Here is an 18,661-nt window from a genome sequence, read left to right on the forward strand (position 1 = left end):
AGATGTGCTGCCTAAAATCAAGGGGTTGAAGGAAGTAGCCCCCAATTCACATTCACCTTGGATATCTATTGTTTTTAATTGAATAAAATTAGGGATAAGCATAGTCTGTCTAAGAATGCCCTTCACCTCAAAATACCTCACATCAGCAACTTTATTTTCTGTGTAGTTGTGTCACCAAAACACTTTTAATGCTGTGTATGCATCTGTCCTACAGGTTACTGCCAGATGGAAATTTCTGGCCCCCAGGCACTCTGGGGGCAGATCCAAAATAAGCAAATTAGAAGAAAATAACTTGATTGTAATTACCACTGTGTGCTGCTGAGAGCAAATTCTGTGTGTGTGTGTGCATGTAATTCCTTTCAATCTGCCTAAACATCATTTTTGACCATTGTTCTGGACTGTTTGAAAAGGTATGAAATAAGCTTCATTGGTTTCTGGTGTCTCTAATCACTGGGGAAATAGATTACATAATAAGGGTGGAGAATCTGGTTGGCTGCCAGATGTATAGACACCTTAGATGCATGCATATGGATCCACTTATAAATACAGCCTGTGGAACGTCCACAGTGGTGAACCTTATTAACATATTCCCTGCAGATCTTGCAGACCTCGTTGACCATGAAGTCATCAGTCTCCCTTCTGCTTTTGGTCAGTGTGGCCTGTTTGTTTCTTTGTGCAGGTGAGTGCCATATATTTATACAAATAGAATATTGGACCAGACTGGTCAATGTTAGCAGCCATGTAATCATGTGATATTGCTGTTTATGATGATGACAATGATGATAAAGGTGGTTAATGATGGCAACTGTCCATCATACTTTTAATTTAGAAGGAGCTTATACTTAGAAAGTGGGTACTTTAATTATCACTAAAATACTATACAAGAGGTAATTGTCTTAACAATTGCATTAACAATGCTCCCTTTTCATAGGATGAGCGGGCCTAACCTAGGTCACACAGGCCTCTGGTGTTCTTGACCAATTGTGCTCTCAATAGACCACAATTAAGAACATAATAGATGAATAAGCTTCATTCTTCAAAGATAATTTCTACTGAAATTAGAAATTCTCGTTTAACGTCACCTTCAAGAGATTCTTTTCTAAAGAGCTTCAACTGCCAGAAAGTTTCTGAGATGCTTCCATTTTACTGAAAGCTGAATCACTTACCCCTACCTTATAGGTTCACAAAGTAGAGAGAGAATGGGGGGGAGGGGCCTCCAGGACTAGGATTCTAAGACATGACTTCTAATCCTCATTATGCTTTTTATTTAATATTTTAAAACCATTTATTTATTTATTTATTATTCATGCATAGAAGAACTGTGGTGTATTAAACAGAGACAGAGTGGGGAGCAAAACAGGCAGTGTATTTACTGAAATACACTGCTAAGGGGAGCAACGGGCAAGACAGGAGAGGTCTGCTGCGCCATGTGTTAGCTCCAACTCAGGCTGCAGGGACTGATAGCGCTGAGTCTTAACCCCTACACCACCAGGGAGGCCCTTTTTCTTTAACACTGAGTAATCCTTTCCCTTTCTCTGTTTTATCACATGAAAATAGAATGTCAATATATATAGTCTCTGACTTCTTTCAATAAATGGGCATGCTTAAGTACATTGGCTAGAATCTGAGAAACCTGGGTTTGATTCTTGACTGCCATGTATAAGGTGTATATCCTCACATGAATTATTTGCCTGAGAGCTCAGTTTTCTCATATTTAAAATGGAATTATTGGTATGTGCAATTTGACAATGTTAAAAAAATAAAAAAAAAATCTCCCAGTAGATGGTAGATATTGCTAGTGTTAATGTGAATATTTGTAAATCATATTATTTTAAAGATGCTCTCAAAATTTTTTCATTATTATATTAGCATCTGGTTCTCTAGGTTTTTTGTTGTTTTGTATTTATTTTTTATATTTATTTATTTATCTATTTATTTATTTATTTATGTATACAAGAACTGGGGTGTAGGCCATGGGGGGGTGAGAGGATTCATCAGAGACAGAGTGGGGAGCAGAGCAGGCAGATTTACTGAAGTACACTGCTAAGGGAAGCAGCAGGTGAGACAGGAGAGGTCTGCCGCACCATGTGGGTAGCTCCTTGGCCAGGGATCGAACTCAGGCTGCCTGGCAGGGCCACACTGTTGGTAGCCCTGAGATTTAACCCCTACACCACAAAGGAGGCCCTTGTTCTCTAGTTGTCTTGATTATCCTTTAACTAAATGGCTTCTAGGTTTCAGAATTTTCAATTCCTTTATAGTTAAACACATGCCTCTTTGACAAAGAATAGATGTAGAGTTTGCCTTTCTCTCTTCAGGCACAGCCTAGTTTTCAGATAAACTAAAAAGTGAACCTCAGGGTAGAAGCCACGTAAATCATCAGCAGCAAATGCAATGATCAGAGCTTGGCACTGCAGTGTAACCTGCTTCCAGCTTGCCTGTATAGTTTACACATTGTCCTGGTATAACTTTCCTCCCTTCCCTGGACCTCAAATCTTCAATCATAAAGTTAAACATATATGATGGAAGAGCTAAAAGGTAATTTAAGTGTAAAATTCTGGAATTGGAATTCTTATGAGCTGCAGTGACTTATTAGTGTCTGTTCTCTCATTGCAGAGGCTGTGAGTCAAGGAGGAGGTTCTCGGGTATGTGCTTCCTTTCCTGGACACCCCCCCCTTTTTTTTTAATAACAGCAAGATTTGTCTATAACAATGGTGATGTTGCGTTGGCAATCAAAGTTGGAAATCTAAAAAATTATAACCTTTGAGACATCAATCCTCATAAAAACACACGTTAAGAAAATGAGTATATGCACTTGTATTTGATCTATAAATTGGCCACCCCAGCTCAATTGGTGTAAATAAAAGAAACACACAATAATAAAAAAAAATCATTCACACCTTTATGATGGAGTTTATCACAAAATCACACTTTTCAGAATGTTCAGAATGAAACAGAAAGGGTAAAGGATAAAAAACAAATGAAACCCACACAGGGTGGTCCTATTTTAACACACACACACACATATACACACACAGAAATATTTTGCCTCTTTTTAGAGAAGTGATGAAAGGAAATTAAAAAAAACTAACAATGGGTATCTCTGGGTGTTGTTAGGACTACATGTGAATTTTTTCTTCTTTTTATTTTCAATCTATTCAAATCATAATAATACACTAGCTTTGCCAAAGAATTTTGAAGTATAATGTAGCCTTTTTTTCATTTCTTAAGAGAACTGATAATGTCAAAGCCATAATGCATAAAAATTTACAAAGGATCGTCATTTAAATTACAGGCTTTTTGCAGCAACTATGAAAAACTACTCACAGATGGAAAACCTTGTCCCAAGAACCAAAAACCAGTGTGTGGTACTGATGGGCACACTTACCACAATCCCTGTGAATTCTGCAAAGCAGCTATGTAAGCACATGGAAGCTATGTTAGTGTGGGCTATTGCATGTTAGTCAGGGAAATTATTTATTAAAACTTTTCCTATTTATTACTATTATTTATTTATTAAGTCTATTACTAAGAATGTTACAGATAATTCTTATAAAATAAGACAATATTATTGCCCCCAAACTGAGTCCTAGAAAATATAAGTATCCTGTTCTGGTTTATCCAGTCTGGACTTTATCCGTTTCCACTGCATGTCATCTCTGAATCCCATATCTTTTCTTTCAGGGGAAGAAATGGAAAGCTTGGTTTCAAACATGATGGGAAATGTTGATTCCACTGATGCTGCAATGCTGGAAGAGCTTTCGCTTTGCCTTTTAAATTAGAAGATCTAGTCTCTGCTACTCTTGATTGCAATGTACTTCCCGCCAGTGATTGTGCATAAAAGAAAGCCGCTTCAATAAAGTTATCTTCACATTATTTCTACACTGATGTAATAATGAAGGCCTTTGCCTGAAGGAGTTAGGACAACTGCTGCCTACCTTAGCATGAAACGATCCAGTTTGAAAACAAACACAGGGCATAGCGTATCAGCACAGTTATCGCTTCTAGAATTCTCCAATCAGTGCTTTGAATCTCAAGTCTTCAGAATTTTAACAGAGGAATTCAAGGATAATAAAGTTCAGTCCAAGAAAATATACACCAGCTAACACAAATAAGCATTCTTTATTTGTGTGTCAGGAAAGTGTTTTGCCCTAAGGGCCTCATTGAGTTTGTTTCAGATCTTCTCAGTTTGTTTGCTGAGACAAAAAAAAAAAGTAACAACTGAGACAAAATGCAGATGCCAGAATAGGTTCAGGCACAGTGGAAGCCTTTAGGCTGGTGTCTGGTCAGTGCACCAGAGTGTACTGCATAAAATATTATAATTTTCTATGTTTGGTAAGCTGTAAAAAGGCTTGCAAATAGAGAATTAATGATGTGTTGTGGGTGCTTAGAAAGCTAAAGATGGATAGACAAGCTGGGCAACTTCAAGATGTTTATAAACTACTGGGAGAGAAAAATGTATACTAACTAATTAAAATGTAGCTTGATATCCACCGAGTTTTAAAGCCCAGTGATTGCCAAAGTAGTTATGATTGCAATGAGGGAGCAGATACCATTCCAAGCATAGGGAAAATCAAGAAAAGATGCCTACTTGAAAGATTCTTATACCTGAGAAGGTACACAAAAATAAAATACATTAAAATACATTTTCAATTACTAACAAATCTATATAGGAAACAAAATTGAGGTGTGTGATGGGGAAAATTTGGTTCACTTTGGATAGGAGGGTAGTTTGAAATCGGTCACTTGGAACTGAGTCCTGAAGAGGATTAAGGTGCATAGTGGAGCAAGGGTGTGCAAGTAGAAAACAGCACCTATAACCAACGAAACACAAAATATGAAACCTTGAAATGGACATAAGGTTAGCATAAGCAAAGGTGAAAGGAACAAGTTAATCAAAGCCTTGGCAGCCATGTAAAAGCACTGGGATTTTGTCTCAAGAATTATAGGAAATGTCTGAGTGCACCAAAGGAAGACCTCATTGTAGCTATCCATGACTGGAGAAATGTGCTGTGAGAAAAGAAAGAATAGCGGAGTAACAATCTATGGAAAAGAAAAAGACCAAAAGCATCGTGAAAAAATGATATGTTTTTGAAGATTGTTGTCATAGTGTCTAACTGAGAAGGTGGGAAAACCAAGTTCAAAAGGCAGAGCACTGCAGTATTAGGTACTTGACAGCGTGTGCAGCAGAGGTCCCCAACGAAGGATGAAGAAACTAGATGGAGCTGACTGTGCTTCTTTAGCCCGCACACTGGTACTTCTTTTCATTTGGGTGCCAACTCTTAAAAAAGTTGAAAGAGTTCATTTAAAAACTGGATTTCAAAATCTCTTGAAAAATGAGATTTGTCTGTACCATGCCATATTCCTTAATAACTAACAATGGGCTAACTTTGGACTCTTAGAGGAATCACTCACACAGTGCTCCCTGACCAGCTTCGTTCCTTCCCATTAGCTCCTGGGTCTGTGGCACATTAGGTTTGTACCCCACCTTTTTTTTAAAGATTTATTTCTTTATACAAGAACCGGGGTACAGGCCAGATGCACGGGAGGGTGAAAGGATCTGCCAGAGAGAGAGCGGGGAACAGAACAGGCAGACTGATGAAATACACTGCTGAGGGGAGCAGCGGGCGCGACAGGAGAGGTCTGCTATGCCATGTGGGGTTCTTGCTGGCCGGCCAGGATGGAACCTGCGCTGCAGAGGCTGTGGACACCTTCACAGTGTGGCGCTCAACCGCCTGCACCACCAGGGAGGCCTAGTACCCCACCTTTGAGGCGTAACAATTTTAAGTGTTTCATTGACTACTCTTAATTTTGAAAAATTCACCATCTAAAGAAGCAGCCTCAATAGAGGATAATTCCTTTATGGTAAGTTAGTATTTGTCTTTTTATGATTTCCATCAAGTATAATACTTCTTTCTGCTCTGGAATTACATACACAGAATAGTTTCCTAACCATCTACTTCTCTCTCTCTCTCTCCCTCTCTCTTACACACACACACACACACACACACACACACGAACATGCTCACAGGTACATACAATGTTCACACATTACCTACACTTCCTTTTTCTGTTCTAAGTATTGTTAATTAATAATCATGACTGGTTGACATGTCAGATAGACAGACAGACAGACATAATGATATTATAAAGACCCACTGAGAGGTGGAGGCAATTAAGATTGAAAGACTAAAATTATCAGTTAAAAAGCAACCACTTGTTCCTGAAGACATTGATAAATAGATACACAAAAGACAAGGGAAGCTAAAAGCCTACCTATGCCCAGTGGCCAAGCCCGAAGTAAATTAACAAATGACCCTAATCGCACACCTCTGAGAACCGTGTAAATACAGTAACTGAATTAAGCCAATTTATGTGGTCTCTGAAGTCTTCTCCAGGTCTGTTCACCGGAGAAGCAGCTTTCAGCTGCCCAAAGAGATGGCATCACAGGGGAGTTCTGGGTCCTAAACACTGTCCCCTTTGTGCTGTTCTTCCTAACCTTGAACCTTGGCTTGTGGTTTATATCCCTCCTCCTTTTTACTGCCATTGAACTGTTATGCCTATATTGTCTGTGGATTCCCCCCACCTCCACCCCAATAAATGCATACTGTGGTTCCAGGCATTTAGCTTGAGTCTTAAGTGAAATCTCTCCACTCAGGTAGGAGTCAGCACTTTTGGATCTAAACTTTCTATTACATGTTCACATCCTCATCCGCCAAATATCTCCTGGATTTATTTTCTTTCCATAGAATCATCAGCTGTTTCAGCAAGCCTTATTTAAAATCCCTTGTTTTGAAGATGCCAGACTATACTAGTGATCAAATTATGTATAAAATTGAAAAAACAGTAATAGGTAACATGCATGAAGTGTTTGGGTGTTTTCTATGCACCAGAAAGTGCATATATTGACTTTGCATATGTTAACTCATTAAATTTTCACAGCAACCCATTGAGATAGATATTATTGCTCTATTTATCTTATCTAAGGGAAGTTTGAAGCACAGCAACTGTGACAAGTCACTAAGTTAGTAAGAGCAGAGACCATCTCCCTGGTGGTGCAAGGGGTTAAGCACCACACAAGCAATCTGCAGCCTCTGCAGCACAAGTTTGATCCATGGCCAGGCAGGGAGCAACCCACATGGAGAGGCAGACCTCTCCTGTCTCTCCCGCTGCTCCCCTCAGCAGTGTATTTCAGTCAGTCTGCCTGTTCTGTTCCCTACTCTGTCTGGTGAATCCTCTTACCCCTCGCACCTCTGGCCTGTACCCCAGCTCTTGTATGATAAATAAATAAAACCTTAAAAAAAATAAGAGCAGAGAGAGAATGAAAGTCATGCAAATTATTTCTTAATGTAGGGTTTGTGAAGATATTATTTTCATGAACTCTAAGTTTGTATCTAAAGTGTGTTGAGGTACTAATGAAAAACAAAGGAAATCAATATACCTGAGAATTATTATTACTAAACCTGCATTGCTAATTATGAACTATTTCAAGGACTCCCCAACATACTCTGGCATGTCATGCTATCCCAGAAGACTTCATTCAAGAGCAGGGCTGATTAAATCATTGACTATTGGCAACTGAACTCCATCTCCAGCCCCTTTTCCCTCCCCATAGGTCAGTGTGAAGCGGTATTGAAAGTTCCAATCCCCTGATGTTGTGGTTAGTTCTCCTGATAGCCAGTTTGGATAGTAGGGGGCTTCCAAAAGTTACCTCATGTACTTAACAAAAGCCATCATATGTCTCATAAGAAATGTCTAGGGTTTTAGGAACTATGAGCCAGGAACCTTGGACAAATAACACACACACACACACACACACACACACACACACACACTTTCTTCTTATAAATCATACAATATCACAGTTTCCGTAGACAGCCAATTTAAAATATCTCTACTAAGGTTAACTGTGTGTAAACACCTGTGCTTGAGTTTCCTTATCAAAAATTTAGGGTGTAACAAAAATACTACTTTGAGTACTAAATGACATAATGCGTATAAAGTGCCTAGATAAATAGTAGCTGTTATAATTATGGGGTCTTGATAAATGTGAAAGAAGTAATCATTGTCTTGTCAGCAATACTATAACTGCTATCTATCGCTGCATAGCAAATCATCTTTAATTTAAAGACTTAAAATAGGGCCCTCCCTCGTGGCGCAAGGGGTTAAGACACAACTTATGAAGCTATCCGCAGCCAATTCAATCCCGGCCAGGGAGCTACCTACAAGGCACAGCAGACCTCTCTTGACTCGTCTGCTGCTCCCCTCAGCAGTATAATTCAGTCAGTTCACCTGTTCTGTTCCCCACTCTGTCTCTGGTGAATCCTCTCACCCCTTACCCCTGCATCTCTGGCCTGTACCCAGCTTTTGTATGCATAAATAAATAAATATTTTAAAAAAGGCTCGAAACAAAAGCAGTCATTTATTTGCCCACAATTCTGCAATTTTCCAAGCGCATCAGAGTCCATCTCTGATCCCTATAGTGATGGCTGGTAGATCTACTGGAATCCAAGATGATTTCATTCAGATGATTTCATTCACAGTCTCTCTCTATGGCTCTCTCTGGCTCTCTCATGGTCTCTCATTCAACCCTTACCAGGTTCTTAAGGATTAAAGGTGAAAATGGGACACTGTAACCCCCTTTGCATTGCATTCTGTTAGTTAAAGGAAGTCACATGACCAGCTAAGTTCAAGGGAGGAGAAATGGACCCCTTTTCTGTAGGAGAGGAGTTACTTGCATGAGGATTTGTTGGTGGCAATCTTTGTAAAGGATATAAAAATATGCTCTTTTCTTTAGAAAGTAAGACTAATTCTGAGTGGAATTACTACAAGTAAGGTTTGACAAACTAGTTATAAAAAACCTAAACAGCTAAAAATAATATATCTGATGCTCAACAAGGGACAAAATTGTGCAACTTGTTTCTCTGAACTGTTAACATAATGCCAAAAAAGTCCCTCTATTTATGATGGTGAGGAAGAAGTTAATTTTGTCATGAGAAAGATAATATACTTTAGATTTTATCCCCAGAATTTTCAGATTTACACATCAAAAGATTTCCAGACAATGGAATAATTTCAAGAATAAGTCAATAAATGCCTAATAAGAGCAATTAGTTCATGATGATTATAATCATGCTCTATTATATTTTATGGTTCTCCAGTGACCTCATGTGTCTTCAACTAAAGTAAAGGTGGCGGCGGTCATATTCCTAATGTCAAACATTCGCATGACTATAATAACAATAGCTAACATTAATGGAACATTTTAGAATGCCACCTATATGTGTCATCTCAATAAATAATGACAAAATTGAATGTATTTGAATTTCAGTTTGCACTGAAACTTTGTACACTGAAGAAATGAATCCCAAAACAGAAGCAGTAACCCAAGGTTCTATTCCAAACATTTTCCACCATCTGGGACTCAGTGTTCTGATGCTAAATCCCCACAAAGGGAAGACTGCGGGAAGATCAAGTAAGTGAAGTCAACTGGAAAATGCCAAAGGGCCTTAAGTTAGCTGATGAATACCTAGTACTTGACCTTTGCCTCTAAACCCTTTTCAATCTGACCCTGAATTTAAGAGGCACGATGCCTTCCATGCAATGTGAATTTTATTTCAAAGATCAGACCAAACGTTCACTTTGTCTGCTGGATTCAGTTCAACCTACTCATGTCTGTGCCTGAATAGCCCAATGAATGCTCTGTGGCTGAAGCAGTCTGTCTATATTTGTGCTTAATGTTGCACACCTTCTGGGGTTCAAAGACCAAAAACTGACACAAGTTGTTCTTCTCCCAACTTCCCACACCCCACCAAGAACTGAAATGAAACTAGGCTAATAGTGAGTCCAAAGTTTCTTTTTCTTTCGCAGTATGAGAAATGATTTGTTGATATTAAATCAGGCAACTGACACAGGATGCTAACCCACAATCAAAATCAAGTTCAATAAACTATGAGAATAAATTTTTTTCTTCCAGGACACAACAAAACACTTTGCAAAATTTTATTCCTTCAATGAAGTATTATGATTTTTGAAAGAAGAGGAAAGAGAGACAGAAAAAGAGGCAGGTAGAGAAAGAGAGACAGTGATTTGTACAAGATCACACAAATTAAAAAGAGGGGAGACAGACACCTTGGGTCACCTGACTCCATTGCTATTGTTACTTCTACTCAAATATAAGGACACTGAAAGAGAGCCTTTATTTAGAAGCCCACTCGAAGACATGCAAGGCATCCTGCTCTAGTGTGTGAGTGTGGTGAGCGCTTACTGACTTTGCTTCAAGACTGATTTCTGACCTAACTTCCAAATGTGAAGAACAGTAACCACGGAAGGCAAATTTAAAGGTGGGAAAATTCCCATCATTCAAGGAGAAATTGAATGTTCCATATAAGAAAACTGGAGCATTGAAAGCAAGTATTTAAAAGGGCTTTTGTATTGGGGCATCACTTAATAAGGTTAAAATCTAAACCACCACCCCTTCCCTAGCAGGAAGGTTTGGGAGGCTTGAATAAGGAGAATTGATAAGGTTGCTATGGGAATGAGGTCATAAGACTGATCACCGTGACCCTGAATGCAGAAGCAGGGCCAGTACATAGTCTGTGTCAAAGCTCAATGTCAAGACCAGATATCCCAGCACTAACCAGCCCATATTGACTATGCAGTCATGAAAAGCCTGAGAAAACAGTCTATAAAAGGGAGCCCCAAAACCTTCTTTGCATGCAGACCTCTCCTGTCACACCCTCTGCTTCTCTTAGCGGTGTTATTTCAATAAATCTCCCTTTATGTTCTTCACTCTTTCTCTGGCAAATTCATTTACCCCTGCACCTCTGGCCTCACTCCCATCTTCTCCCCACAACATTTTGGAATGTTTTGGAAAATAAATACTGAAAAATGGGAGAAATGCATTATTTAGTGCAGCAATACCTTTAACTGACTCGTTGAGAGAATCTCTGAGACTACAGGCAGAGACTTCAGACTTTGTCTTTTCACTGCACTTTTCTCACATACAAGGCACTCAGTTATATTTAGGAGTAATATGTGCTGCTTTGAAGTACCTATAGCACTGGAGTTAGCAGAAAGCCTATGCAGAGTGGATGATGCCAGTAAGTATATAAGAGACAATTGCTTGGACAAAATACAAATGCAAGTTATTATGGTCCATTTATTGGTATTTGGGAATGTAATGAACTGGGTTCTATACATGAGTAGCTATGTGAAAATAACTTACATCAAAATTACACAATTATGTAAATCAATATATAGAGAGCAAATATAGCACAACATTAATTGAAGAATCTTGATTGTATGTGGGTTTACACTGCAGAGTTCTCTCAACTCATCTGTATATTGAAACTTCTCATAATGAAATTTAGGCAAAAATCAACTGAATACACACACACACAGACTTATGGTTCACTGAGCCTCTTCTGACACTTACATGAACCCATAAATCCAAGTCTATATGGAGAATAATTATGTAAGGGAAAAATGTTGCCTTCTTACTATAGAAAAACTTTAAACTTTTTCTTTCTCTGATCTTAATGCCTTAAAATTTATGGCATGGTTAAAAGAAATCATTTGCCATTTTCAAAATTTTCCTCTTTCTAAAAAAAATGCAACTGAAACTCAATCACAATTCAAATCTTAGAGCTGGAAGAAATGAGAAGACTCCTCTAGTTTACCACCCTGATCCATGCAAAATTTTTCTTAAGAATTCCAGTGTTTATCCTGTACTTTCTTATATCAAAATTAGTTCTGCTGTTGGGAACTATGCATAGCAAATAATATTTTTCTTCTCCACACCAATGCCCTTCAGATGATGACCTAAATGGCAGAATCACTCATAAGTCTGTCTTTACTCAAGTCTCCGTTCCCTACAGCCATCAACCAACCTTATGCAATTGGCCTCAAAGCTTTACATTAGCAAGGTTATTGTCTTTTGGATATGCTTCAATTAGTTCAAGATTTTCTTATTAGAACTGCCAATCTTGAAAACACTATTCCACAGTTTTATAGTATTATAAGAGGGTTTATGACCAACTAAAAATCCCAAGTTAATTTTCACATGAGCTTCTGTTCGGCAAAATAGCTTGAGGCAAGAAGGGCCATAGTGTGGTCTTATTATTCTTAAACAAAATTTCTATTGTCTCTTGTTACCTCATAAAAATGCATGACCCATCAGTATTCCCCATTGGATGCATTCATCACTTACTAAAGACCAATATTCACTGCATTTGTACTTTCTTTGAAAATATAATTTATGATAAATAATTGGCACAATTCAGGACAATCTCTATTATGGACATATAAACTTGTAGACTCAATAGCGGGACTAATGGAAGATAAATCATCTCAATGAAAACTTGTGAACACATAATTTACCACTTTCCCAGATGGGTTTCAACATTTTAATTTTTTTTCTGTGAGGAAAATATCTGTAGAAACATACTAAAACTTGGATATTTATGGGAGTTGGGGTGTGAAGTTAATTTAGCAAATAATAATCTATTCACGAAACAGCTTCTAGTTTGTGAAAATTACTCTGTAATTTTTTTAAACGCAGTGACAGCATTTAGCAATTAGGGTGGAGGATTTTTCAAATATATAACATGGTGGTGATCAGCGTGGTTTATTTAGAAAGCATCTACTGAAGAGTTTCCCCAAACTCCAACCAGCAGCTCAAGTCTGAAACCACAGACTGCAACATGGAGACTTTCATATTCCTTCCCTTTATGTTCTTGGCCATGTTCTCAGGTAAGAAAGTTACATTCAATGACTTTCCTTTCAATTCCCAAAGTAAAGAATTAGAAATGTGGTCTGATTTGGCAATACTTAGTCAGAAAACTATAAAATGAAGAATTTTTGACCAGACAAATGGATGAAGGCAACTTGTAACAACATAAATATTGACCAGAGGCATAAAAATAGTGACTGGGTGAGACAACAGTGAAAGTTTTGGTGTGGCTCGAGAGAAGCAGAGACAAGGGAGAAGCAAGAACTTGCACTAGAAAGATCGATTTAGTCTACAGGGAAGTGAGAGTTTGTGAGTACTCAAGTCCATGTTCATGAAGGATATGATTTTGTGTGATGACCAGCATTGTGCTCTTAAGTCCTGGTTTCTCTGTGTTTGTCCTATGTGTGTGCATTTAGCAACTTTATTTTAGCCTCAGTTTTCTCATGTTTAAAGTGGAAATAATTATACATTCCTGTAAGTTGTTATAGGAATTAAGTGTGCACTATCATTAGCAAGCACTACTAGTGTTCTTACTTGCTTGTCATTCAAGACTATTATTTAACTCAATAGAATTCGATTGCCTGTTGTCAGAGCTGTAAATTTCTGATCAGGGCGGGCAAATTCTCAAGATAATAATGACACAGATAATAGAGTTCTCAATATATTATAAGACAGATTCCAATTTGTGGAGGTCTAGATTATGATCTCCTATGTGACCATTTCTTTAATCACTAGTGAAAGAAAATAACAAAAATAAAGTTCCAATGACATTCAGGTACTTTCAAGTGGAAAACAAGGAAGAACAATCATCTTTTCATTGAAAGCGTTGCACTTGCTAAGTGTGAGAGGATCACCCCACCGGGTTAGGAAACATCAGTCGGTAGTGGTATCAAACATGAGTTAGATGTGAAAGATGTTTGTATAGAGACAACATTTAGGGAGCTTCTGAAATGGTAGAGTTAAGAAATAACATATAGAGCTAATAGGGATGAGAGAGGAAGGAGAAAAAAATATGTATGCTTATATACATAAAATCATATTTTTTAAGGAAAAAAAACAAAGCACACAGATAAATCACCTACTAGAACATATATGTTCCATGAGGGCAAGTTCCATTTCTCTTTGTGCCTTGCTATGTGACATTTGGTGCGTCATCAGCAAGCATGTGTTGTTGGAAAAAGTGCATTAATACCAGATGTAGTGGCTATATGAATTTGCAGGATGAAGGAGAGGGAGACGAGTATTTAGAGTTTTTAAATCAGGAGGCAATTCTTTTATAAAAGTTTAGTTAAAATATAGATAGTTCAAGTACATTCTGCTATCTTAGTTATCTTTTTTTTTTTTTACACAAAAAGTCCACCCCAGGTTTTTATCCTACAAATTTATCTATGTAAGAAATGATGTATTATTGGGAATTTCATTAAATCATGTAACAGTAAAAGAGGGAAATTAATTAGCTGGTATTTGAAAGAAGACTTGTTAAATTATGGCACATTTATCAAATGAGATAGTAGGAGTCATTAAGGAAATTGATGAATGTGCTCTTTTTGTAATAGGGAGATGGTTTCACTGTATTGGCAAGGGAGAAATCAAGTATTAGAACAGTATGTACAGTATGCTACTGACTGAAAATATATTTAAATATGTTTGTAAATACATAAAATGTCTCTAAAATACAGAAAAACCTAGAACATATAATTGCAACATAGGTAAAAAAATGGGTGGATCAGGGCAGGAGGGAAGGGAACCTTTACATATTTAGGATTTGACACAACTTGCCTGTACAATCTTTAAAAAAGCTGAAGATAATTAACAAAAATGTCAATTTATCTATTTTTTCCCCATTTTAACCATATCTTTATTCTAGTTGATTTCTACTTGAAGTTAGTGCTTGTTACTGAATAATGTTTGGCTCTTAGGATTCATGCATATGCACATCTCTGCTGGAAATCATTATTGTTTAGTCCATTTTTTCTGTCTGTGCTCTATACCTCTATCTTCTCCACCATCTTGATTCTTCTGGGTCTGTTGTCTAACTTACTCCTCAGATACTCACACTTCCATAAATTTCTGCTTGTTTCTTGGAACCCCCAGTAGACTTCTCAGCTTCCTGAGGGTAGAACCATAAAGGCCTTGTTTATAATTATATCCCAAGATATTACTATAGTTTTGGCACAGTAGTGGACTCTAAATATTTTTTGGTAAATAGACAGAATGGCTGATAATAGCCAAACACTCTACCCTGTGCTATACCATAGTTTAGTAAACCAGGTTACTAACTGGTAAACTTCCTATGCCTGCATCTTAACCATTGGCAATGTAATATACTATGGTAATACTCATTAGATAAGGATTAATTGAATGTTTGATGTTAGTTAAATGTACATGAATGCATAAGTGTGTATACTCATGGAAATATAAAACAGGGAAAATACCAATGAAACCCTAGTTATAGATTTGGAATAATCCACATTAAAATGAGTTAAAGCTATGTAAGTTGAAAAACATTAAGGAAGCTTATAAAGAAAAAAAAAAGCTTTTGAGGAAACCTCAAATAAAGTAGCAAGGGAAGAAAGAGGAATCATCAAACAGAAAAGGTCATCAAATAAGAAGCACTTATATTTAAAAAAAAAAAAAGGTTAAAAGGAATACCACTGCATGCTCAGCAGCTCTAAAACCTTTCTATTTGCTTATTCAATGTTTACCAGATAGTTCCCATTTTGGAATGGGATATGAATAAATTAAAATATATACATATTTGTGATATATACACACACACATATATATATATATATCACATATAAGCATTGCTCATATTACCATAAATTTCTTTTTGCTTGTTTGCACATACAGACACATATGTAGAGAGATATATCTATGTCTACTCTCTATATATCTGCATGTCAGTCTATAAATAAATAAATAAACAGACAGATAAATAGATAGATAGACATTGAGTGATGGATGGACTTCCAAAATAAATTGGAGAAGCAGACAGAGTAGATGAATTGTGAAACACAGATTTTAAGAAATAGTCATATAGTGTTTATGCAGTAATTTGAAACAAAAGAAATAAGCAACCACCAGAGAGAGTATAATTGAAAAATGGTGGACAAAAAGATGACTAAATTAGAAAGTATGTTCTGAAGAACAAGAGAACCTTTGTCTTTGGGACAGGGATGAGAGGAAAAAATAGATAAAGAGGGAGGAGTGATGATGGCCGGGAGGGCAAATGACTTTCTTCTTCTATATCTGGAAGGTTGATGATGGCATCTACAGAGTGAGGTTGGGGAAATGGAAATGGGTTTTGTGATGGTGAGAAAATTTATTTATTTATTTTTCATTTATTTTATTTTTTTTATTTTAACATTTATAATTTTTTACATTTTTTAGACAATATTTGCTTCCCCCCACCCGATGGTGAGAAAATTTAGAATAAGCATTAAACAGTCTGTTTGAATCATTAATAAATTATTAAAAGGAATTTGGGAGGCCTCCCTGGTAGTGCAAGACGTTAAGACGCAACCTATGAAACTATGCACAGCCACTGCAGCACGAGTTCGATCCCCGGCCAGGGAGCTACCCACAGCAGCAGACCTCTCCTGTCTGGCCCGCTGCTCCCCTCAGCAGTGTATTTCAGTCAATCCGCCTGTTCTGTTCCCTACTCTGTCTCTGGTAAATCCTCTTACCCCTCATACCTCTGGCCTATAACCCAGTTGTTGCATGCATAACTAAATAAATCCTTTAAAAAAAGGAATTTGGGGTAGTATGGAGGCCCAGTATAAAAAATTCAGACTGGGCCTCCCCGGTGGCGCAGTGGTTGAGCGCTGGGTTGCGAAGCTGCCCACAGCCTCTGCGGCGGCGGTTCGATCCCCGGCTGCTCCCCGGCCACCGGAGGAGGGTCCCACATGGCGCGCAGACCTCTCCTGCCGCCCGCTGCTCCCCTCAGCAGTGTACTTCGGTCCTTCTGCCTGCTCTGCTCCCTGCTCTGGCTCTGGTGAATTCTCTCACCCTCCTGCGCTTCTGACTGTACCCAGTGCATGTATAAACAAAGAAACAAAGAAACAAACAAATAAATAAATAAATAAAAATGCCTCTAAAAAAAAATAAATAAAAAAATAAAAAATTCAGACTATGATTTAGAAATAAGGCAAACCGGTGTGATCCCTTGATTTTCAGAAATTATGTAATGTAGTTAAGAAGAAAAAAGTGGCAGACCCAAAATATTCAATGATGAGAAGTAATGGGAATATTCTGTCTTGAGGACCAGTTTAAAAAAAAAAAAAGATCAATTAATACAAATTATATCTTGGGAATGAATGCTATGGATTTTAAATTCTTGAAGTTAAATATTTTTATTTTTCTCTTCATGATATCATTTTAGTGTCTTCAACCCAGGCTTGGAGAGCAGATGTTTTCAAAATACAAAAGGGTCCAGAATCTGCACTTACTCTAGAGAGAAAAAATGAAGCTAACCATCAGGGAGGACAAAAAGAAGCTAATAATCAAGGAGGTAGCAACACACATGAAAACACAGGGATATTTGGTCCGCAAGGACAACCAGGGTATTCTAACCAGCCAGGGAAAATGGGGAACTTTAATCAGCAAGGGAGGCCAGGAACTTTCAACCAGCCTGGGAGTCTGCAAGGGAATTCAGGACACTCTATCCAAAGTGGGAATCTAGGATCTTCTAGCCAGCAAGGAATGCCAGGATCATCTAGCCAAAAAGGAGAACCAGGATCTTCCAGCCAACAGGGAAAACCAGGATGTCCCAGCCAACAAGGAAAAGCAGGGTGTTCTAACCAACATGGAAAACCAGGAGCTCCTAGCCAACAGGGAAAACCAGGATCTTCCAGCCAACAGGGAAAACCAGGATCTTCCAGCCAGCAGGGAAAACCGGGATCTTCCAGCCAACAGGGAAAACCGGGATCTTCCAGCCAACAGGGAAAACCGGGATCTTCCAGCCAACAGGGAAATCCAGGATCTTCCAGCCAACAGGGAAAACCGGGATCTTCCAGCCGACAGGGAAAACCAAAGTCTTTTTACAATCAAGATAGCAGAAAAAATGTAGCCAACCCTTTGAATGGCAATACAAAGGAGATTCAGGTTAGCAGTAATTTCTTTTTTTTTTTCTTTATTCAACTTACCTCAACCATTCTATTTACCAGACACAGAATAGTTAACAAAGTGTACTGTACTAATGACAAATAATTTACAGATTCAGCTGAATGAGAAGGAATCTGGAGGTGGCTATTTTCCCACACAACACCTTTAATCATGAGGGAGTGTCAGGCTACTCCACTCTACCTCTCATTTCCTTCTAGTATTTGTTTTCCTCTGCCTGTATTAGACTAGCTCACACTCTCACCTGAGGCCCATCCCCACCAGATTTAACTTTCATGTTCATTTCCATCCCCTCCATGATTACAAATCACTCAGGGGTAATTCTAAACCACAACTGCGATCCAATATCACTCCCCTGCTGAGAATTCTTCAGGGGCATCACATTCCCTGGAAAATAAAATTCAAACTGCTAAGCATGACATTTAAGAATCTTCACAATCAGGACCCTGCTGCTACAGTTCCTGTCACTCTTTGCTCACATGGTCCATATCATTCATATCCTCTAGTTTCAGTATTCTCTATCCCAGAATGTAGTTTATTGTTTGGTAATTTATTGTCTATTCAACTAGATCATGAACCCCTTAGAGAAAGTTCCATTTCTTTTCATATCCTCAAATCCTAGAACCAGACAGGCATATAATATGTTCTCTTGAGCTATTTATCAGGTGAATGAGATGCGTGAATAATACCGCATTGTGGTGCCATCATCGCTGTAACAGTGAGCACTGTCACTCCCATATTTTCCGCTGAGTCCCACTGGGATTTGCTTTTTCTTGCCTTTTTCCCATGTGCCAGTCTCCTAATTTT

The 18,661-nt window shown here is 38.0% G+C and overlaps 2 protein-coding genes across 2 annotated transcripts; both read left to right on the plus strand.

Annotated features, from left to right (window-relative positions):
* Window positions 1–618: 618 nt before the first annotated feature.
* LOC311183284 (serine protease inhibitor Kazal-type 12-like) lies at window positions 619–3,822 on the plus strand (the record flags this gene model as incomplete). The annotated part of the gene is made up of 4 exons (XM_084252637.1): window positions 619–679; window positions 2,614–2,642; window positions 3,293–3,417; window positions 3,682–3,822. 4 exons carry the CDS (start codon window positions 619–621, stop codon window positions 3,725–3,727), a joined length of 261 nt encoding a protein of 86 aa, XP_084108763.1. The 3' UTR covers window positions 3,728–3,822.
* Window positions 3,823–12,701: 8,879 nt separating this feature from the next.
* Window positions 12,702–17,941, plus strand: MARCOL (MARCO like; the record flags this gene model as incomplete). The annotated part of the gene is made up of 2 exons (XM_084252638.1): window positions 12,702–12,750; window positions 17,115–17,941. 2 exons carry the CDS (start codon window positions 12,702–12,704, stop codon window positions 17,939–17,941), a joined length of 876 nt encoding a protein of 291 aa, XP_084108764.1.
* Window positions 17,942–18,661: the final 720 nt, after the last annotated feature.

Source organism: Talpa europaea (genome assembly GCF_964194135.1).
Source record: "Talpa europaea genome assembly, chromosome: 13".
NCBI lineage: Eukaryota > Metazoa > Chordata > Mammalia > Eulipotyphla > Talpidae > Talpa > Talpa europaea.